Below are 22,738 nucleotides of genomic sequence, written 5' to 3' on the forward strand. Positions count from 1 at the left end.
TTAGATTGGGAACATGGCATCTGACGAAATGAAGAGAATGCGTCATCTTGTTATGGGAGATGAAGGGAGAGCAAAGGAGCCTTACTCCAAGCAGTGGGGCCTAAGGGCAGGGCTGCTGGGCAAGCTAATTGCCTCGTCTCATCTGCTGTACTTATCCACAACAAATCCAAATTGAGTCTCGAAAGGTGTGTCATTTACAGTTGATTAGTAAACATCTATAACATTCTGTGGATCACAATGAAAATTCACTCTGTGGGGATTTCTCAAAATCTTATTTGGGTAGTGCTTATAAATAATGCAATGTGTATACACTGTACAGTAGAGAGGAGCACCATAAACCAAATTAGTGCAGTACAATAAATATTTTATTTACAAACTTAGGCAAGTAAAACAAATAAATGGTATGAAATTGTATAGTATTTAAACAGTCTGAACATGTATGTAAAAAATATAAATGAAAAGTCCTGGAAAGGCATATACAGGAATCCCAGAGTCTTTGTCACGATATCAACTATGTTTTCCTGAGATCATTGATTATAATGTTATCTGTCAAAGCTATGAATATGGCTTGATTAAAACCCTGGGTTGTAAAGAAATCCCCTCTTTCACTGTCTGCTTGATGATGTCCTTCTTGTTAGACAGGTCATACCGGTGGCACATCTCAAACACCTAAGAGAGATCACACAATGGAAGATAATGATCTACACAAACATATTTTAAGGACAATTCCACCCTTTTTCAACATCAAATTCATCATCTCCAGCACCACCCCAACATTAACATATCATCTCCAGCACCACCGCAATATTAACATATCTCCAGCACCACCGCAATATTAACATATCATCTCCAGCACCACTGCAATATTAACATATCAACTCCAGCACCACCGCAATATTAACATATCATCTCCAGCACCACCGCAATATTAACATATCATCTCCAGCACCACCCCAACATTAATAAATCATCTCCAGCACCACCCCAACATTAATATATCATCTCCAGCACCACCCCAACATTAATATATCATCTCCAGCACCACCCCAACATTAATATATCATCTCCAGCACCACCCCAACATTAATATATCATTCCAGCACCACCCCAACATTAACATATCATCTCCAGCACCACCCCAACATTAACATATCATCTCCAGCACCACCCCAACATTAACATATCATCTCCAGCACCACCCCAACATTAACATATCATCTCCAGCACCACCCCAACATTAACATATCATCTCCAGCACCACCCCACCAGCAGATTTCTGTTTTGTAGTAAAAAATGATAGAAGAAGATAAGTGTTTCCGATGACATCATCCGGAGAGAAGGATGACATAATCTGGTGTGCAGCATGTGATTTTAAACAAGTAAAAGCGGGCAATTTTAATAACGTTGGATATATGTCCTCTTACTCTATTGTAGATTTGCTTCATTGTCACATCCGCCAGGTCTGTGTATTTCAGCAGTGTTTCTCTCTCGCTCAGCTGGCAGTCTGTTGGAGGCTTCCTGATCATCTTAACCAATGGCTCGTCGTCTAAGCTGTCACCAGACTCATCCACCAAGCCTGATTATCAAATTACAGAATTAAATCAAATTAGATTGCAAATTCGTATATTGTGACATAGTTTCTAAATCACAGGCCTAATCCTAATTCCTACAAAGCACGCCTGGCTCTGGTCTGGGATGGGACAAAGACAAAGTCCCCTTATTTGAGATTACAAGGGGAAAAATGTTAGATGGGATGTGCACTGTATTCTGACTGACACAGGGGTATGTCAAGAGCTTGACATGAACATTTTTAGCCACTTGTCCATCGGACAAGTAGGACAAAAGCTGAAGTTACTTGTCCCAAAGAAACAAAAGGTCTGTAACGCCAACGGCCACAAGGGTGATTGAAAATTTGTGAAGTACATAGGAGGGATCTGAAATCATTTTTTGTGCTTGCCCATTGACGATGTTATCGCCTCTAGCGGCCATCCCAATTTTATTTTATTTCCGTACAATAAAAGTTGAGCTCGCATGTTACGTATGCTATCCTGCCTCTCGTGGGCTTGTGAAATACTCAACGAATTGTGTGATGGGTGAGAATGTGCGGATTTCACCATTCCCTTCTCTGGACATTGTATTGGGCAGTTCAATGTCTCAGTCCCTGGAGCACACACTTTGTGCTATCCAGGAGCATGAGTGCAGGACATCAATAAGCAGCTCCCAAACATTTTAAACCAGCATCAGGAAATTGAGTCTATCATAGTTCCTGTGGGATTCAATGACATTATGAAGGGCAGCTCAGAACAGCTGAAAATTGATTTTAAAGAACTGATTGGGCCACTACTTGACACCAACAAACGGCCCATAATATCTGTCTCACTGCCTAAATCGTGGCATTGAATGGTTCAGCAGACTTTTAGCCCTCCATAACTGGCTTCGAGACCAGTTGTCATAATGCTTCAGCAAATGTACATTATCCCAGGGGCGTTGGAAGACACAATGTAAGTAACCTAATTTATTTCCCTCTTACTGCCCTGAATGCCTCTGCTGAACCCACAGCTTATGTATGCAGTAATCATGTGCTTATGAACCAGAGTGATACTGTTAGCACTGAGGTGGTGTGCTCTAGTTGGAAGTCCACTGTGTGTAGCTCATCCTGCACCAACATAAATAACATGAGCATGTCTACCTCTGCTAAGCTTCCCAGTAAAGCAATAAAAACAATCAAGCATCCAAGAAAAGTGCAACAAATAACCCACGTTAAAATATGTAGCTGAAGAAACAAGGTTCATGAAATCAATCATTTGCTAGTAACAGGTGACATTCATATTCTGACAACCTCTTAAACTCACGTAGATGATACAGTGGTAGCAATACATGGTTATAAGAGCTACAGAAAATACGGAAATGCCAAAGTTGGAGCTGTGGCCGTTTATATTCAGAACCACATTTCTGTAAAACTTGAGAGGATCTCATGTTAAATACTGTTGAACTAATATGGCTACAAGTTCATCTGCCTCGCCTAAAGCCCATTCTGGTGGGAAGCTGCTATAGACCACCAAGTGCTAACAGTCAGTATATAACATATGTGAAATGCTTGATAAGGTATCTGATATCAACAGAGAGGTATATTATCTGGGTGATTTAAATATTGACTGGCTTACATCAGGCTTACCACTCAAGAGAAAGCTTCAAACTGTAACTAGTGCCTGCAACCTGGTTCAGGTTATCAGTCAACCTACCAGGGTAGTTACAAACAGCACAGGAATGAAATCATCAACATGTCTTGATCACATCTTTACTAACACTGCAGAAATGTAATTTAAAGCAGCATCCAAATCCATCGGATGTAGTGATCACAATATAGTAGCCATGTCTATGAAAACCAAAGTCTGGGCCTAATATAGTGTTTAAGAGGTCATACAAGTTTTGTAGTGATTCCTATGTTGTAGATGTAAAGAATATTTGTTGGTCCGTGGTGTGTAATGAAGAGCAACCAGACGCTGCACTTGACACATTTATGAAATTGTCGTGAGGTCGTGTGTTCGAATCTCATCATGGACAACTTTAACGTTTTAGCTAATTAGCAACTTTGCAACTATACAAATACTTTTAAACTACTTTGCAACTATTTAGCATGTTAGCTAACCTCCCCTAACCCTTTTAGCTAACCCTTCCCCTAACCTTAACCCTTTAATTAACCAAAGCAACAATAAATTGGAATTCGTAACATGTCCTACGTTTCACAAATTTAGCAAAATGTATACGAATGTTACATATTGTACGAATTTCAATTCGTATCATATCATACGAATTGTAATCACAAGTTAATACATACCATACAAAACATAACACACTAAATCAAATGTTTCGGATTTATGTACAGAATAATACGAAATGCTCTGAGACCAGGTTGCATTGGCTATCTGTGTGTATGTGTGCTGAAGAGGTCGCAGATGGAACGAGTGACTCACAGTCAACGAGCCTCGCTGGTTGTGTGTCTTATGGGTTGTAAATCATCGTGGGCTGCAGAGCAATTGTGCTGTCCTCAGAACTGGATAATTATAAATTGATTCACATTTTTGCCTAAGCTACTATATGCGTTGTAGGTAGCCCATTGATAGAATAATATGAAAATTGGCCTAGCCCTAGGCCAACTACGCATTATTTATTTCATAAGCTTTCGTCAGCAGTAGGTTAACTTTTCTTTTGACTCATTCGATTTTTCCATCTTGGTATCGTTTGCTCAATTTCCCTTCTTGTGGCCTAAAACTATTGGTAATTCAAAATAAATCTGATTGAGAATAGTATAGACTCTGACTTTCATTATTATTCCCATTTAAAAGCTAAAACTTTAGGGCATTAAACACTGTATTAGAATAGTTTGGAAAATACTCATTTTAATTGTCTTAATGCTTTTATGATATTTTAATTAGTCGGATTAGGCTTTTGGTCGGTGGTGTCACGACTTCTGCCGAAGTCGATGCCCCTCTTTGTTCGGGTGGTGCTCGGCGGTCGACGTTACCGGTCTTCTAGCCATCATTGATCCATTTTTCATTTTCCATTGGTTTTGTCTTGTCTTTCTACACACCTGGTTTCAATCCCATTAATTACATGCTGTGTATTTAACCCTCTGTTTCCCCTCATGTCCTTGTCGGAGATTGTTAGTGGTTATTGTGTTCGTGTATTTGTATAGGTGTGCGACGGGTATGTTTACCCATGTTTATTTTTTTATGTACAGTGAGGGAAAAAGTATTTGATCCCCTGCTGATTTTGTACATTTGCCCACTGACAAAGAAATGATCAGTCTATAATTTTAATGGTAGGTTTATTTGAACAGTGAGAGACGAAATAACAAAAAAATCCAGAAAAACGCATGTCAAAAATGTTAGAAATTGATTTGCATTTTTTGATTTGCATTGACCCCCTCTCAATCAGAAAGATTCCTGGCTCCCAGGTGTCATTTATACAGGTAACGAGCTGAGATTAGGAGCACATTCTTAAAGGGAGTGCTCCTAATCTCAGTTTGTTGCCTGTATAAAAGACACCTGTCCACAGACGCAATCAATCAATCAGATTCCAAACTCTACACCATGGCCAAGACCAAAGAGCTCTCCAAGGATGTCAGGGACAAGATTGTAGACCTACACAAGGCTGGAATGGGCTACAAGACCATCGCCAAGCAGCTTGGTGAGAAGGTGACAACAGTTGGTGCGATTATTCGCAAATGGAAGAAACACAAAAGAACTGTCAATCTCCCTCGGCCTGGGGCTCCATGCAAGGTCCCCCTGCTCAAGAAAGCACATATACATGCCCATCTGAAGTTTGCCATTGAACATCTGAATGATTCAGAGGACAACTGGGTGAAAGTGTTGTGGTCAGATGAGACCAAAATGGTGCTCTTTGGCATCAACTCAACTCGCCGTGTTTGGAGGAGGAGGAATGCTGCCTATGACCCCAAGAGCACCATCCCCACCGTCAAACATGGAGGTGGAAACATTATGCTTTGGGGGTGTTTTTCTGCTAAGAGGACAAGACAACTTCACCGCATCAAAGGGACAATGGATGGGGCCATGTACTGTCAAATCTTGGGTGAGAACCTCCTTCCCTCAGCCAGGGCATTGAAAATGGGTCGTGGATGGGTATTCCAGCATGACAATGACCCAAAACACACGGCCAAGGCAACAAAGGAGTGGCTCAAGAAGAAGCACATTAAGGTCCTGGAGTGTCCAAGCCAGTCTCCAGACCTTAATCCCATAGAAAATCTGTGGAGGGAGCTGAAGGTTCGAGTTGCCAAACGTCAGCCTCGAAACCTTAATGACTTGGAGAAGATCTGCAAAGAGGAGTGGGACAAAATCCCTCCTGAGATGTGTGCAAACCTGGTAGCCAACTACAAGAAACATCTGACCTCTGTGATTGCCAACAAGGGTTTTGCCACCAAGTACTAAGTCATGTTTTGCAGAGGGGTCAAATACTTATTTCCTTCATTAAAATGCAAATCAATTTAAAACATTTTTGACATGTGTCGAGCCCTGTATGTATTGTTTACTCACTTCTTGTCAGCATGAAAAAACTATATTTGAAGCACAACTAAAATCTCTGTAGTAAAGGCATAGATTTGCTAAAAATTCAAACGAGACCATTCTAACCTGTGTTTCTGTGGTTAGACACTCAGATTGGGCCCAATAGTGCAATTAAAAATGTTTCACCATGAGGTGACTGTTTCTCTGGCAGCAGTGACTTAGAAGATGCTTTTCCTCTCACAGCTTGTGAAGTTTCAGGTAACTGCAGCAAAACAGAGATAAACACGTGTATGAACAGAGGCTACAGTCTCCCCCTGTTTTACAATAGATTCTGATGTTGGTCTTGGAATTCTGTTCCATATAAGGCCAAATGATCAGTACCTCTCCTTCTTCGTCAACGTATTCTAAATCTGATGTCCAACAATTCATCCGGGCCGTCTGATAAGTTTGAAGAATCGTCTGTTATCTCCTGGGACGCTTCCGATATATCGTCAGGGCCCGAAGTCTCATCCCATCTCTCAATGGAGTCATGGCTGTGATCTCTTGGAAAATGCTGCAATGAAGTCATCAGAACAGAAAAATGATGAAGTCTTCAATGTAAAACTGCTAATTACAAACTGCTAACATAATAGAAATGACAAACACACTTCAGTTGAACTATAGCTGGCTCTTGTGATCTGGGTGGGTATATGAAAAGTGGAGCATGACAGTCTTTCCTTGATAATGATCATCTAATGTTGATTATTGGCATTATTATAAATATTTGGGTCTATCGCAGATATGCGTGACGACATTCAACTCCTCCTTAATTTCCTCCTATTTTTTAACCACCACATCTAATATCTCCTCTTTCTTCACCACAGACTCTGATGGCAGAGAAACTGGCAGAACTAACCCAGGCAGCACCGGTTTGGCGTCAGATTCCACCTGTGAATCAGAAGATCAACATGTACCAATACAATGGTGACATGATGTTATATTCATTTTGTGTAAATTAATCACGGGATATTCCGAGAGTCAAAGTAATTATTATAGAGAACTTGCCTTTAATGCCTTCTTATTGTCATAAGAACTGTTTGTCACACTTGTCTGTCACAAGTTCGGGTTGTTTTTCCTTTGGCCCATCATCACAGGGTCCAGCAGAACCAACCTCGGGCCTCATCTTTCCCCTCCCACACCATACGGACCTAGCCATGACATGGTGGTCAAATAGAAAGATACCTGTCCTTCTGAACCCATCCATCACAGTCCTCTCAGTTTCAAAAGCACCCTACGTCTGCTTCAACACTGTGGCAACTATGTGCCTATGGACAAAGTCCCTATAAGGAGGGGGGATGTCACAAGCATCCCTGAAAAACTCAGCCTTGAAGAGCCCAAAGAACTCCATGCTTAGTGGCTGCAGGACAGGGGGAAAGTCTGGTGGCAGGTAGATACTGAACAATATCACACCCTCACTGCCTGCTTCATTGATAATATCAGAGTCCAGTAGATCTGTTTCTCCTTTGACAAACAGCACAAGCGGACGGTCCTTCACGGCAAATGCAATTTTAAAAATGATACCACCCTTTGAAAAACATTTTGTCCAAATCCCCAGTTTCAGATGAGTAGTGGAACACTTCATCAGGGTAAACTGAATGAAATAAGTTGAGGCTAGACATTTGGTCTGACCCTTTGAAGAAGACACTGGATGGTATAGCAGCTGCAGCAGCGTTGTAGCCGGCCATTAGTGAACATTTGCCCCGTCTGCTTGACCTCTAACCATCAACATACTTTACAGCTATAGATTTGTCTGGGTTTTAGCTTTAAATTGTATGACTCTAGGGTCACATCAAGGAGTTTGAAGTAGCGGGTGACTAGAGGAGAGGTAAAGAGTGCTTCGTCCCTTGAGCTAACAGTAGTCATACTATAGTACTTCCCGCAATCGGTCAATTTAAGATATTTCCTTTGGGTGCAGTGTGCTTTCTTTCTGTAATGTAACGCAAAGTCTATTGAAACAATTACCAACAACCCCAAGTCATAAAATAACAATATACCTCAAATACATAGCTAGGTTGGAGTTATAGAGGCGGCAGATAGCCTAGTGGTTAGAAAGGGTAGAAATATTGCTGGATTGAATCCCCGAGCTGACAAGGTAAACAATCTGTCGTTCTGCACCTGAACAAGGCAGGTGCAGAACTGTTCCCCGGTAGGCCGCCATTGTAAATAAGAATTTGTTCTTAACTGACTTGCCTAGTTAAATAAATAAAATAGAACGACTTGCAGAGATTTAATGCAGTGATTTAAAAAAAAATATATATTTTTTGATTTCACCTTTATTTAACCAGGTAGGCTAGTTGAGAACAAGTTCTCATTTACAACTGCGACCTGGCCAAGATAAAGCAAAGCAGTGCGACACAAACAACAACACAGAGTTACACATGGAATAAACAAGCGTACAGTCAATAACACAATAGAAAAAAAAGAAAGTCTATATATAGTGTGTGCAAATGACGTGAGGAGATAAGGCAATAAATAGGCCATAGTAGCAAGTAATTACAATTTAGCAAATTAACACTGGAGTGATAGATGTGCAGATGATGATGTGGAAGTAGAAATACTGGTGTGCAAAAGAGCAGAAAATCAATAAAAATAATATGGGGATGAGGTAGGTAGATTGGATGGGCTATTTACAGATGGGCTATGTACAGCTGCAGCGATCGGTTAGCTGCTCGGATAGCTGATGTTTAAAGTTAGTGAGGGAAATATGTCTCCAGGTTCAGCGATTTTTGCAATTCGTTTCAGTCATTGGCAGCAGAGAACTGGAAGGAAAGGCGGCCAAAGAGGTGTTGGCTTTGGGGATGACCAGTGAGATATACCTGCTGGAGCGCGTGCTACGGGTGGGTGTTGTTATCGTGACCAGTGAGCTGAGATAAGGCGGAGCTTTACCTAGCAAAGACTTATAGATGACCTGGAGCCAGTGGGTCTGGCAACGAATATGTAGCGAGTGCCAGCCGACTAGAGCATACAGGTCGCAGTGGTGGGTGGTATATGGGGCTTTGGTGACAAAACGGATGGCACTGTGATAGACTGCATCCAGTTTGCTGAGTAGAGTGTTGGAGGCTATTTTGTAAATGACATCGCCAAAGTCAAGGATCGGTAGGATAGTCAGTTTTACTAGGGTATGTTTGGCGGCGTGAGTGAAGGAGGCTTTGTTGCGGAATAGAAAGCCGATTGTAGATTTCGTTTTGGATTGGAGATGTTTAATGTGAGTCTGGAAGGAGAGTTTACAGTCTAGCCAGACACCTAGGTATTTGTAGTTGTCCACATTTTCTAAGTCAGAACTGTCCACAGTAGTGATGTTAGTCGGGTGGGCGGGTGCGGGCAGCGAACGGTTGAAAAGCATGCATTTAGTTTTACTAGCATTTAAGAGCAGTTGGAGGTCATGAAAGGAGTGTTGTATGTCATTGAAGCTCGTTTGGAGGTTTGTTAACACAGTGTCCAAAGAAGGGCCAGATTTATACAGAATGGTGTCGTCTGCATAGAGGTGGATCAGGGAATCACCCGCAGCAAGAGCGACATCGTTGATATATACAGAGAACAGAGTCGGCCCGAGAATTGAACCCTGTGGCACCCCCGTAGACTGCCAGAGGTCCGGACAACAGGCCCTCCGATTTGACACACTGAACCCTGTCTGAGAAGTTGTTCGGTGAACTAGGCGAGGCATTCATTTGAGAAACCAAGGCTGTTGAGTCTGCCAATAAGAATGCGGTGATTCACAGAGTCGAAAGCCTTGGCCAGGTCGATGAAGACGGCTGCACAGTACAATCTTTTATCATTGACGGTTATGATATCGTTTAGTACCTTGAGCGTGGCTGAGGTGCACCCATGACCAGCTCGGAAACCAGATTGCACAGCGGAGAAGGTACAGTGGGATTCGAAATGGTCAGTGATCTGTTTAACTTGGCTTTCGATGACATTAGAAAGGCAGGGCAGGATGGATATAGGTCTATAACAGTTTGGGTCTAGGGTGTCACCCCCTTTGAAGAGGGGGATGACCGCGGCAGCATTCCAATCTTTAGGGATCTCGGACGATACAAAAGAGAGGTTGAACAGACTGGTAATAGGGGTTGCAACAATGGCGGCAGATAATTTTAGAAAGCGAGGATCCAGATTGTCTAGCACAGCTGATTTGTACGGGTCCAGGTTTTGCAGCTCTTTCAGAACATCTGCAATCTGGATTTGGTTGAAGGAGAAGCTGGGGAGGCTTGGGAAAGTAGCTGCGGAGGGTGCAGAGCTGTTGGCCGGGGTAGGGTAGCCAGGAGGAAAGCACGGCCAGCCGTAGAGAAATGCTTATTGAAATTCTCGATTATCGTGGATTTATCGGTGGTGACGGTTTTTCCTAGCCTCAGTGCAGTGGGCAGCTGGGAGGAGCTTCTCTTGTTCTCCATGGACTTTACAGTGTCCCAAAACGTTTTGAAGTTAGAGCTACAGGATGCAAATTTCTGTTTGAAAAAGCTAGCCTTTGCTTTCCTGACTGACTGTGTGTATTGGTTCCTGACTTCTCTGAACAGTTGCATATCGCGGGGACTATTCGATGCTATTGCAGTCCGCCACATTATGTTTTTGTGCTGGTCGAGGGCAGTCAGGTCTGGAGTGAACCAAGGGCTATATCTGTGAACCAAGGGCTGTCTGTTCTTCTCTGGAGGTGGTTTTGCTTATCACGTGGTCTGGTATACCGCTAGTAAACAAAAAAGATAGAATAAGATGTTTTAAAATCCAATAGGCTATTCTGTAGAGATTTGACTATGAAAGTCTGCAATTGGGCTGCTGGCTTTCCTGAATTAGCTCGCTCGACTAACGTTTAGCAGACAGACTCGTTCTCAAGACTATAGAAAGCTGCATTCATTACTATCGTGTAGATCTAGCCTTTATTTTTTCCTAATCCTTCAAAATGAATTTATTTATCGGTAGATTGATAGTTCGACATGCAATTTTTTAAAGTTTTTGTATAATTAATTGATCACTGTACTTACATTGCAAAAAGCCATGCCCGCTCCTGAATCGGATGTTGACTATTTTATCATTACGTGCCTGCTGCGTGAAGACGACATCAACTAGCGTCTCAGCTAACGATATCAAAATGATACAAGTTGCTAATTTCAAGTTGCTAATCAAGAATCGCATTACTACCTAATATCAAAAAGTGGCATGAAGATATGGTATACGATTACTTAGAGATGTAATAAGAGTAGTTTTATGAAAACTTCACAGGCCAAACTTCCTAGATTGAAGATGTATAAGGAAGGAACACCCCGACCCACATGACAACCATTGTCCAATGGGAACACACATCCCTAGGATCATCTCTCAGTTTAGAATAGAGGGAGAAGCAACAGCGGACAACGCTTAGGGAGGTTGATTGAAAGACGAGAGGAGAGATGTGTAGGAAAAAAGTAGTTTACATCCATTTGTAACTGTAATATAAACGGACAAGTAGCTGGATTACTATAGTCGTGGAGTTTGAGCAATCGAGTCACGTCAACGCTACGGTAATTAGCCAAGAATTGAAGTTTCTTGCGGAGTTGTTGTTCATGGGACAGCTGAAAGTTAGTGGCTCTTTCGTCACTCAGACCGCGACACGGTCTTCTTGCTATGTTAGGAGTTGTCTTAACAGCTACTCTGAATCCCACCATCAGCATGACCAGTCTGTGAAATCAGTCCCTCAGATAGTATTTCTTCATTCATTAGGTTTGCTTTTGGTTTATCAAGCTGAACCTTACTAGCTGTCTTGTTTTCCTTTGCTGACAAAGCTGGCTAGCTAGCGGCTAACTTAGGCTAAATAGCTGGTCAGCCAAGTTATTATTAGGCTATTGGTGTTACAATGACTCAACATAGCTAAACTACCTCGCTCTTTAGCTTAGGTATTGAACTGAGCTAAGCTACTGTAGATAACCCATTTTCCTTTCCAAATTATTCCTTGCTACACTGTTGCTACTTGAGGAATGAATGGCTGGGTTTGATATTTTTTTCAACCAAATTGAAATGATTAGTGTACTGTATTGTATGCACCCGCTTGTACACACGAAATAACATTAATTCCTGTGTAAATTGTCTCCTTTTCCCTCCCAGTGTTGCGGACTCTCCCCTTCCCACCACCACACCTCCCTGCTCCACCTTACACCCCTCCAGAAACTCCACTCCCCATCTTAAAGATGGAGCTGCAACATACCCACTGTGTGACCTGCCTGAGTCAGCGGTGCATGACCAGGCCTGAACCTGGTATCTCCTGTGACCTGGTCACCTGCCCCTTGGTCTGCGGGGCCATCTTCCACACCTGCAAAGGACCCGAGCACCGCCTCCTCTGCCCCCTGGAGAGGGTGCCCTGCCTGAACAGTGGCTTTGGCTGCCCTGCCACCCTGGTGCGGACCCGGATTCCCGCGCACCTGGAGGTGTGCCCAGCGGGCGTGGTGTGCTGCACCATGGAGTGGAACAGGTGGCCGATCAGCTGCCTGGACTACACCTCATACGAGAGCCTGAGCTGGGGGGTGGAGGAGACAGAGCAGCTGGACATGGCGCTCGCTCTGCAGGACCAACACACGCTGATCGAGTCCCTCAAGGTGGTCGCCATGGCGCCCACGGTCGAAAGACAGCCAACGGTTGTCGCCGTAGAGAGCGAGAAGGACACTGCTTCGGACTCAGCTGTGCTGGTGGTGGCCGACCCAATAGCTGCCACTTCTGAGTCACTGCCACCTTTGACACCGCAGTCACCGCCACCGTTGACGCCGCAGTCACCGCCACCGTTGACGCCGCAGTCACCGCCACCGTTGACGCCGCAGTCACCGCCACCGTTGACGCCGCAGTCACCGCCACCGTTGACGCCGCAGTCACCGCCACCGTTGACGCCGCAGTCACCGCCACCGTTGACGCCGCAGTCACCGCCACCGTTGACGCCCCAGTCACCGCCACCGTTGACGCCGCAGTCACCGCCACCGTTGACGCCGCAGTCACCACCACCGTTGACACCACCGCTGGGCTCAGCAAAGGATAAAATTGCCAACGGAATAAATGGTTTGAACGAGGAGCGGTATAGCAAGCTGTACGAGGCCACAGTGGAGACAGCGAGGAGCCTTGCCGCCGCGTTGGACGTCCTCAGCAGCGCTAACAACACCTCTGACAACAACACAGAGCAACACATCAATGGAGGAGCAGTGCTGGAGCCTCAGCGTAGCGAGAACAGCAGTGACAGGAATGAGGAGCTGCTGCTTCACAACAGACTGGAGGTCAAAGGTCCTGTAGCAGAGGGTGTGGATTTGAAGGAGTGCTACGGACAGCTGCACCAACTCCACCAGGCTACAATCCAGCTAAGGAGGAGCCTGGTCACAGCCCTGGGTGACCTCGGCAACACAGTCAAATACACAGACCCAATCAACGGAGCACCCTCTCACCCTCAGGCAGAACCTAACAGCAGCTTCCACCAATTGGAAGATGCAGACTCAATGAATGTTGAGATGAAAGATGCTGAGGCAGGGTCATCAGTCGGACCGCTGAGAGTGGTCAGCAGAACCGACAGTGAGGTTGCCATGAATGTTGTTGTTGATGGCAACATGCAGATTGAGCTTTTAGGTAGGGCCTCAAAGAGTGTTGAGGGGATAGATGGACAGAGCCTATGTAATGGTTGTTTGAGTGGGAAAGGCTCCCAGAAGAGGCCACAGGAGCAGGTCTTAGGTTCAGATTCAGCAGACCAGCAACAGCCTGGAACCTCCAGTTGGTCCTCCAGTGAAACAGTATGCCTAATCAAGGTGCAAGATGACTTGAATCTGTCACCTGTGCCTCAAGGGTCCTGTGGGTTTCAGTCACAGCCACAACCCCAGTCTCACCCAGACCCTCCACTAGCACCACCCCTACATATCCACCAGGGTATTGCACACAGGGCCAGCCACGTGGTGCTAGAGGACAGAGGGCTGGAGAGGAAGTTCCAGAACCACCAGTTGCTCAGAGGCTTGGGACAGTTTGCTCTGTCCAACGGACGAAGGGTCCGGGTTAGGTTTAGACCCAAAATGGAGGACAAGGCAGTGGATACGTCAGACCTGGAACAGGAGGACGACCCCATGGGCCTGGGGGAGATCGACCTGATCACCGCAGCCCTCCTCTTCTGCCTGGAGGAGTCTCGCAAGTGCCGCAGGATCTCTGAAACAACCTATGTAGACGGCTTCCACGTTGACTTCGGCACGCAGACCTTCACTTTCCCAGCGGCCATCTTGGTGACCAGCACAAGGGTGGGCGACGTAGCGTCTGCGGCTGCCTGCGACCACGCGCCCCAACTATCCTACCCTAGCCCCTTCCGCACCCTCCGCCTGGACCTGGTTCTAGAGGAGGTTCCACAGATCCGGAACATGCCATGTAATCGGCTCCAGCAAATGTTCTCCTTCGTTTGTGGCCAGCTGTTCCGCAGGGATGAGTACTCCTCCCACTTCAAGAACGTCCACGAAGACATCCACGCGGGCCTCAACGGTTGGATGGAGCACCGCTGTCCCCTGGCTTACTACGGCTGCACCTACTCCCAGCGCAGGTTCTGCCCCTCATCCCAGGGTTCAAAGGTCATCCATGACCGGAACCTTCGGTCATTTGGGGTGCAGCCAAGCCCCGTTGGGGGGGAACCATTGGGCGAGTCCCAATCAGACCAGTTCAGTGGGCTTCCCTTTGAGGTGCTGGAACATGTGGCCCGCTTCCTAGACGGCTTCAGCCTGTGCCAGCTGTCCGTGGTGTCGCGGACCATGAGGGACGTGTGTGCTAGCCTGCTGCAGTCCCGGGGGATAGTGGAACTACGGTGGGAGAGGAGGCAGTACCCAAACGGAACCTTCTCATGGCAGATCAAAGACAGGGTAAATAACTCACATTTGTTGGCTGAAACTGGACCACCAGGTGTAAGATGTGCAAAAGTTTGATTTTTAAACCGCCAGTATTATAGTTTACAGCCATATTTACAACCCACATCTGAGGATTTACATTCCCAGTCTAGGATTTTAGCGTGCCACTGCCACCATAGGGTCTTCTTATTTCGTCACTGACACATGTACAATAGCACTGATGTTAAATCCCTTACCCTATACCCCATTTAAATGTTTGCATGTATAGGCTAATACTACTAGATTGAACTCTCTTGCCCTCTTATCAATACTCTCTTCTTCTGTTTGGGCAGGTGTGGAGATTCAGCACTGCCTTCAGCACCGTTAGTGAGTGGCGGTTCGCCGAAGTCTCCAGCATGTCCGACCACCTGAGGACGTGTCGCTACAACACCGTCGAGCGCAAGATGGAGGCCGTTCCACTGCCGTCCATGTGCACAGCCAGAGACAGATCCCTCCTCTCCGTCTTGAAACTCCAGGAGCAACACATGACCTAACCTCTGTTAGCTACACTGTGTAATTTAATACCATAGGTTTTGATGTTACATGTATTTTTTATATTGGAAAAGAATGTGGGAGAATCTCAATTGCTTACTACTCGTGTCCTCTCCTCGCCTTCTCAAAACCCATTGGATGAAAAGGTCAGAGAGGAGGGACCTCTGGCTTTCTCATCCAATGGGTTTTGAGGAGGAGAGGACGTCAGCAGTATGCAATTGAGATTCTCCCTGTGTCCGTGTTGTATGACGGTTGAAGAGCCTTAATGTATGAAATAATACTTGATCTGCTTGACACACGGTTACAGTAGGTTTCTTGACCTGCAGTGTATCCATACTAGATGTAAATTAGTACTATTTAACAATTTAACTTGCATGATTTGGTGGTGTTTAAATCGTGCCCCTATTTTGGTAACATGATTTTCTTGGACAAATACTGACTATACATAGAAAGAAATATAAATATTTTCACTGTCTTGCCTTCCAGCAAGTTATTTTCCATATAGCACTTTAATGAAATGTGCAAGTCCCTGGTCACTCTTACACCAATGTACCAAAAGCATCCTCATTTAAATGAATATGGCGGGATCAGTATGTGATATGTGCAAACTGGACTTGAAGGACCAGTGGGTTGGACCAGAAAGTGACCACAACACACAAAACAAAGGAAGGGAAGTCATGCGTGGTCACATGGAGCTGTCTCAACAATGCATGTGATTTTGTTGCTGTTTAATAAAATGAATCTTCAATAACACCTTTCATGATCTTCCTTGTGTTTGTATAGCTCTTCGATATTTTTTTCATCAGCACCATAGAGCTTCAGTGAATCAGACAAACTTTAATTTATTTGATAATTAAAAGTACATAAAGCTGCTCACTACCACATGTTAACTTGAGAGGAAGTGCAATAAAACATGGTCATTGAGATCAAAGAAGACAAGATGGGAGTATTTACATTCTCCATCTTTCCAAAGGTTAAATAAAATGTTCACTTAAATGCTCATAATTAGTAACAGATTTGCATAGCTCTGGTCATTGGTAGCAGGGTATATTCCTTGGACACACTACTACGCCCTGTACTACAGGGCTTGCGAGCATCTTTGCATGCTCAATCATTATGGTAACATGAACCGGCTCACATAGATACGCTATTCTCCATCTCGGCAGGGTTCAGGTAGTTATAAGGTGGTGTAAATCTGGAATTCCTCTCAGTGATTGACTCACTGAGGTAGGATAACTCTGCCTGGAAGTGCTTCATCATCTGCTTGGTCACGTCAAAGTATCCATCAGTCTCGTCAAAGTATTGATTTGGGTATGAGCCAAGGGGGATCTGAGGAAAACAGACGATATTCCAATTTATTACTTTGTGGGAGAAGAAAATATCCAGATATAAGAAGAAGCAAATGAGTGAGTCATGTATTTGTGATGATTAGACCTGTCGGGTCATTGGAGCAGTGGTGTAAAGTACTTAAGTAAGAATACTTAAGTCTAGTTTACTACTTAAGTCGTTTTTTGGGGTATCTATACTTTACTTTACTATTCATATTTTTTACAACTTTTACTTTTAGTCCACTACATTCCTAAAGAAAATAATGTACTTTTTACTCCATACATTTTCCCTGACACCCAAATGCACTTGTTACATTTTGAATGCTTAACAGAACAGAAAAATGGTCCAATTCACACACTTATCAAGAGAACATCCCTGGTCATAACTACTGCCTCTGACTTGGCAGACTCACTAAACACAAATACTTCATTTGTACATTATGTCTGAGCGTTGGAGTATGCCCCTGGCTATCACTAAATAAAAATAAATAAAAAATCGTGCCATTTGGTTTGCCTATTATATTTTGCATTTACATTTACTTTTGATACTTAAGTATATTTAAAACCATATACTTTAAAATTCTTACTCAAGTAGTATTTTGTAGGGTGGCTTTCACTTTTACTTGAGTCATTTTCAATTAAGGTATCTTTACTCAAGTATGACCATTCTACTTTTCCCACCACTTCATTGGTGTTGGGTATAGACTAGACTAGACCAACAATATCTCTGTTTGAATACTTTAAAAATGCACTCTTCTTTTCTTATTTCCTTGAGGAAATAGCTAATCTGTAAGATGGGGTGGAAGCAATGGGGTGGAAACGAGGGGAGGCTGGTGGGAGGAGCTATAGGAGGACGGGCTCATTGTAATGGCTAGAATGAAATAATTGGAACATTATCAAACACATCAAACATATGCAAACCACATAACTCCGTTCTATCCATTCCATTACAGCCATTACGATGAGCCCATCCTCCTATAGCTCTTCCCACCAGCCTCCTCTGGTGGAAACAATGTTTTCACCTAACCCACACACAGACCTGTGATTACCTCAAGCAAATAGGGTGGGAAGAGAGAAAGGAAGGAAGCAATTGTATTTGAACAGGGTCAATGACTGCAGCAACAGTGACCGCAGCATATCACAGACATGACTCTAAAAATAGCATATCTAAGAGGGTCAAATCATTGGGGTAAAAACTCACAAAGTCTGAGTATTTCTTGCTGAGCAGCCATATGGAAGCCATTCCCCTCACTGTTGAGCCGACATCTGGCAGTGTCTCAAAAATGGTGCTCATGCTAGAGCTCCCCTTAGTGGTGGGAGGAGCTTTGCATAGAAATATGGGGCTGTTGGGTACCCAGCTGCAGTAGTCAAACTAGGAAAGAGAAAGCAGTATTATGTAAAAAAAATATATATATATATATATATATATATATATATATATATATAGATATATATATATATATATATATATATATATATATACTTATCAGTCCTGCAATGTAATTTGTTAACTTGTTTTGCTCTCTTCCTCATCTCACTTGTCCCATGCTGACAGCGGAATGTTGTGCTGTCACAGTGAAGATCACCATGGTGATGAATTTGATGACCTCCTTCACTGTGTCAAATCGTTGAGGGATTCCTGGGAAGGCGACATCAGTGGATGAGGAGAAAGATCTTAAACAATAGAACTACAACAGTGACATTTCATCTGTTAATTTGATGAGTCATCATACCTGACTTTCCGTTTCCAAGGAACCCATGGATGAAGATCTCGTTGATCCAGTCCTGAAGCTCAGAGTCTCTGGACACTTCACTGTCAGAGGAGTAGAAGTGCTCCACCATCCCCTGGACAAAGCTTCACATCACAACAATCAAGCACTTATCTATGTTTGTGTTATTTTTACAATACAATTATTTAATTGGCCTTTAAGGTTACTAAGGTATTACTGATACGTCCATCAGTGTAGCCATAGCTCCACCTGTTGATGATGTTCCACAGCTTCAGGCCGTCCTCCCTGTAGTAGAAGTTGGGGATGGACTCCAGTCCTCGTGCAACAATGTTCTCCGGCAGACAGAGGGAGCTGTAGGTGATTTCTGAGTGTGCCCTTTTCAAGAGTTCCTTCAACCCCTCCAGTCCTAAAGTGGTGTCCTGGATAAATGTTCGCTTTTTTGTAATTTTTTGGGACACTTCAATAAAATATGCATTTGTTATCGTTAGGGTAGCAATGTCTATTGGGTTAGCTTTTAAGCTGTGTATACTTTTACTGTATTTAAATACCTTAGTTAAGCCTTCTTCAGGTCCAAAAAGTATTTCACGGCTAATGGTGTTTACCGGCAAGGTATAACGGAAGTGGGGAATCAGCAACTGGACCGAGTACAGACAATTAGGAAGAGGGAAGTAAAGAAAGTTACAAATATACATCGAAAAATCTTTGTTAAAAACTTATTCGGGATCAGTGTCCCTTCCACGGGACGGTTGAGCTAATGTAGGCTAATACGATTAGCATGAGGTTGTAAGTAACAAGAACATTTCCCAGGACATAGACATATCTGATATTGGCAGAAAGCTTAAATTCTTGTTAATCTAACTGCACTGTCCAATTTACAGTAGCTTTTACAGTGAAATAATACCATGCTATTGTTTGATGAGAGTGCACAATTTTGAACAAAGTTATTAATAAACAAATTAGGCACATTTGGGCAGTCTTGATACAAAATTTTGAACAGAAATGCAATGGTTCATTGGATCAGTCTAAAACTTTGCACATACACTGTTGCCATCTAGTGGCCAAAATGTATATTGCACCTGGGCTGGAATACTACATTATGGCCTTTCTCTTGCATTTCAAAGATGATGGTACAAAAAAATATATAAAAGAACGGTTGTTTTTTTCTTTGTATTACCTTTTACCAGATCTATTGTGTTATATTCTCCTACATTCCTTTCACATTTCCACAAACCTCAAAGTGGTTCCTTTAAAACCTGTTGGGGCTAGGGGGCAGTATTGAGAATTTGGAAAAAAATATGTGCCCATTTTTAACTGCCTCCTACACCAACTCAGAAGCTAGAATATGCATATTATTGTTCAGGTTTGGATAGAAAACACTCTGAATTTTCTAAAACTGTTTGAATGGTGTCTGTAAGTATAACAGAACTCATATGGCAGTCAAAACCCTGAGACAAATTTTGACAGGAAGTGGATACCTGCTGTGTTGAATTACCTTTAAGCCTATGCCATTGAAACACACAGGGGCTTATTAATCGTTGAGCACTTCCTATGGCTTCCACTAGATGTCACCAGTCTTTACAAAGTGGTTTGAATCTGCTACTGTGAGATCTGACCGAACAAGAGCCTTGGAACGGTGGTGGCCGATAAGACTCTGGCGTGCGAGTTCATGTTGGGTACTCTCGTTCCAATACGTTTTAAAAGAGAATGCAATCGTCCGCCTTGAATATTATTCATGTTCTGGTTGAAAAAGGCACTAATGATTTATGCTATACAACGTTTGACATGTTTGAACGAACGTAAATATTTTTTTCCCCCTCGTTCATGAAGACAAGTCCGGCGGGCATAGATCATGTGCTAACAACACGGAGCTTTTTGGACATAAATTATGAGCTTTTTCGAACAAAACTACATTTGTTATGAACCTGGGATTCCTGGAAGTGACATCTGATGAAGAGAATCAAAGGTAATGGATTATTTACATAGTATTTTCGATTTTAGATCTCTCCAACATGGCGGTTAGTCTGTATCGCAAAGCGTATTTTTCTGGGCGCAGTGCTCAGATTATTGCAAAGTGTGATTTCCCAGTAAGGTTATTTTTAAATCTGGCAATCCGGTTGCGTTCAAGAGATGTAAATCTATAATTCTTTGAATGACAATATAATATTTTACCAATGTTTTCGAATAGTAATTATTTAATTTGTTGTGCTGATTTGACTGGCGGTATTGGAGGGAAAAGATTTCCTCAACATCAACGCTATAGTAAAACGCTGTTTTTGGATATAAATATGAACTTGATAGAACAAAAAATGCATGTATTGTCTAACATAATGTCCTAGGAGTGTCATCTGATGGAGATTGTCAAAGGTTAGTGCATAATTTTAGCTGGTTTTCTGCTTTTGGTGACGCATGTCTTTGCATTGACAAAACATTACACACAGCTATTTTCAATGTACTGTCCTAACATAATCTAACTTTATGCTTTCGCCGTAAAGCCTTTTTGAAATCGGACAACGTGGTTAGATTAAAGAGATGTTTATCTTTCAAAGGGTGTAAGATAGTTGTATGTTTGAGAAATTTGAATTATGACATTTAATTGTTTTCAAATTTGGCGCTCTTGATATTTCACCTGTTGTTGATAGGGTGTACCAGGGGTGGGACGCTTGCGTCCCACATAGCCCTGGGGCATATCCTTGCCCCAGGGCCTGAGCTACAGGCAGTTAGATTTGAGTATGTAATTTCAGGCGAAATTTGAAAAAAAGGGGCGGATCCTTAAGAGGTCCAACGCAGCCATTTTTTATCCAATATCAAATCATTTCTGAGTTACAATTAAGTACCCTATTGTGATTGTTTCAATTAAAATGGTCAAAAAGAAACACAAGTAGCTTCTTAGCAAAGAGCAATTTCTCAAGCAAGAATTTTGCTAGGACAGTCTGGGAGCGGTCTGAGTGGGAAGGGGGAAATTAAAAACGAAAAAGGTTTGGAACGCTCTTTCTTATTGGTCTATTAATTAATTCACCACTTGATGATGTCACCAGGCAGGTCGAAACGCCTTCCCATCAAAACAAACTGAAATTTCAGTCTGTCTTTTCAAACACCTCTTACACTTAAAGGGCATTATCACCATTTTCACAATTCCACAGTATTATTCCAACCTCATAGTGTGGGAATATATATAAAAGACAGGATAATCATGTTTTTGACTGCCCCGGGCCACATTTAACATATTGACATCCCATTATTCTAACATAGTAAATTGAAGTAAAAAATGTAATCATTAATGGTGAAACTGCCACATCCGTTTGGGATATTATAACAACAAAGAAGTTACTGCAAACAACGAACACTGTGTTTTTCCCTCGAATATCATTGCACACAGAACAGAAGAATATGTACTGCAATTTGTTTTACCACACTGCTCGACGCACTTCACGTCCGTTTCGTCCACACAACAAAAACAATAACAAAGGTGCTGGGCAGACAGTGGTGCTAGTTCCCCTAATGAGGATTCCATCTTGAAACAAGACACTTTGTGATAGTTGATTGTTTGGTGGGACCCCAGTCTGTGTCAGGTTGTCATACCTTATGGAGAGGGTGCATGATAGGAAGGCTCCGGAGGGTTGCCATAGCAAAGGCCTCAGCCAGTAAATGGGTGCCCAGCAGATGGTAGCTATTCTGGTGTTCAATGAAATCTGCGTTCCTCACAAACATCTTGGCTAGCAGCCAGTCGTGCTCAGAGTCACTAGGCAGATATATGGGGTTCTGCTCAGAGGTCTGCTGCTCCAGCTGTGAGGTCAGAGAAACCCAGATCCAAAGGAATAAAGGCAAGTTTTAACAAAAATACAACTTTTATGACAACATTGTTCAGGTACAATTCTCAGTACACAAACATGTAGCATTTTGGCAAAAAAACATATTAATGTCATATCAACATTCAAATATGGATCCAAACATGGACTGACTCCCCCTTCTCAGATCTATAATTTAAATAGCCTTGAATACTGTACATACATGATATTGATTAGGGGCTGTGATGTAATGATAACTGTGGAAAGTAGCTTTGTTTTGAGTAGAAGCGTTTAACATGTTTTTTTCCTTTCTTTTCTGTTAACAAGACTTTCTTTCTCTTGTTTTTAAATGATTTTTTAATGGTTGTTTTATTCTTCTTTTTTATAACGACATTTGGTTGAGTTTTGTGGAACAGTTAGGATGGTACTACAGATGTAGGATCTTAATTTGAGCGAGTTTGCTACTGGAGGAAAATAATCCTTCAGCAACAGGAA

General features: G+C 42.9%; 3 protein-coding genes across 7 annotated transcripts; 1 reads left to right on the forward strand and 2 right to left on the reverse strand.

The window, feature by feature from the left end:
- Positions 1-343: 343 nt before the first annotated feature.
- On the reverse strand, positions 344-11,347 carry LOC115179780 (protein DEK). Of its 4 annotated transcripts, none has more exons than XM_029741668.1 (5): positions 11,036-11,347; positions 6,405-6,576; positions 6,210-6,285; positions 1,425-1,576; positions 344-669 (listed from the first exon to the last, which is right to left on the reverse strand). In XM_029741668.1, exons 2-5 carry the CDS (start codon positions 6,450-6,452, stop codon positions 556-558), a joined length of 390 nt encoding a protein of 129 aa, XP_029597528.1. In that variant the 5' UTR covers positions 6,453-6,576; positions 11,036-11,347; the 3' UTR covers positions 344-555. The 4 variants fall into 4 exon arrangements, 2 of the variants coding, with proteins under 2 accessions (XP_029597528.1, XP_029597441.1); XM_029741581.1 differs by lacking the exon at positions 11,036-11,347 and adding an exon at positions 6,919-8,358; XR_003873009.1 differs by lacking the exon at positions 11,036-11,347 and having other exon boundaries at positions 6,150-6,285; positions 6,405-8,358.
- Positions 11,348-11,359: 12 nt separating this feature from the next.
- LOC115179517 (F-box only protein 30) lies at positions 11,360-16,153 on the forward strand. 2 transcript variants are annotated; one of them, XM_029741165.1, is made up of 3 exons: positions 11,360-11,551; positions 12,132-14,884; positions 15,202-16,153. In XM_029741165.1, exons 2-3 carry the CDS (start codon positions 12,215-12,217, stop codon positions 15,400-15,402), a joined length of 2,871 nt encoding a protein of 956 aa, XP_029597025.1. In that variant the 5' UTR covers positions 11,360-11,551; positions 12,132-12,214; the 3' UTR covers positions 15,403-16,153. The 2 variants fall into 2 exon arrangements, with proteins under 2 accessions (XP_029597025.1, XP_029597072.1); XM_029741212.1 differs by lacking the exon at positions 11,360-11,551 and adding an exon at positions 11,685-11,750.
- A 64-nt stretch (positions 16,154-16,217) lies between these two features.
- LOC115179723 (hydroperoxide isomerase ALOXE3) lies at positions 16,218-22,268 on the reverse strand. The gene is made up of 6 exons (XM_029741450.1): positions 22,038-22,268; positions 18,708-19,093; positions 18,462-18,583; positions 18,267-18,367; positions 17,930-18,100; positions 16,218-16,729 (listed from the first exon to the last, which is right to left on the reverse strand). The coding sequence occupies exons 1-6, from the start codon at positions 22,164-22,166 to the stop codon at positions 16,535-16,537; spliced, it is 1,104 nt and encodes a 367-aa protein (XP_029597310.1). The 5' UTR covers positions 22,167-22,268; the 3' UTR covers positions 16,218-16,534.
- Between the last annotated feature and the right edge of the window lie 470 nt (positions 22,269-22,738).

The sequence above is a fragment of the Salmo trutta genome, chromosome 1 (genome assembly GCF_901001165.1).
Source record: "Salmo trutta chromosome 1, fSalTru1.1, whole genome shotgun sequence".
In the NCBI taxonomy this organism is placed as follows: Eukaryota; Metazoa; Chordata; class Actinopteri; order Salmoniformes; family Salmonidae; genus Salmo; species Salmo trutta.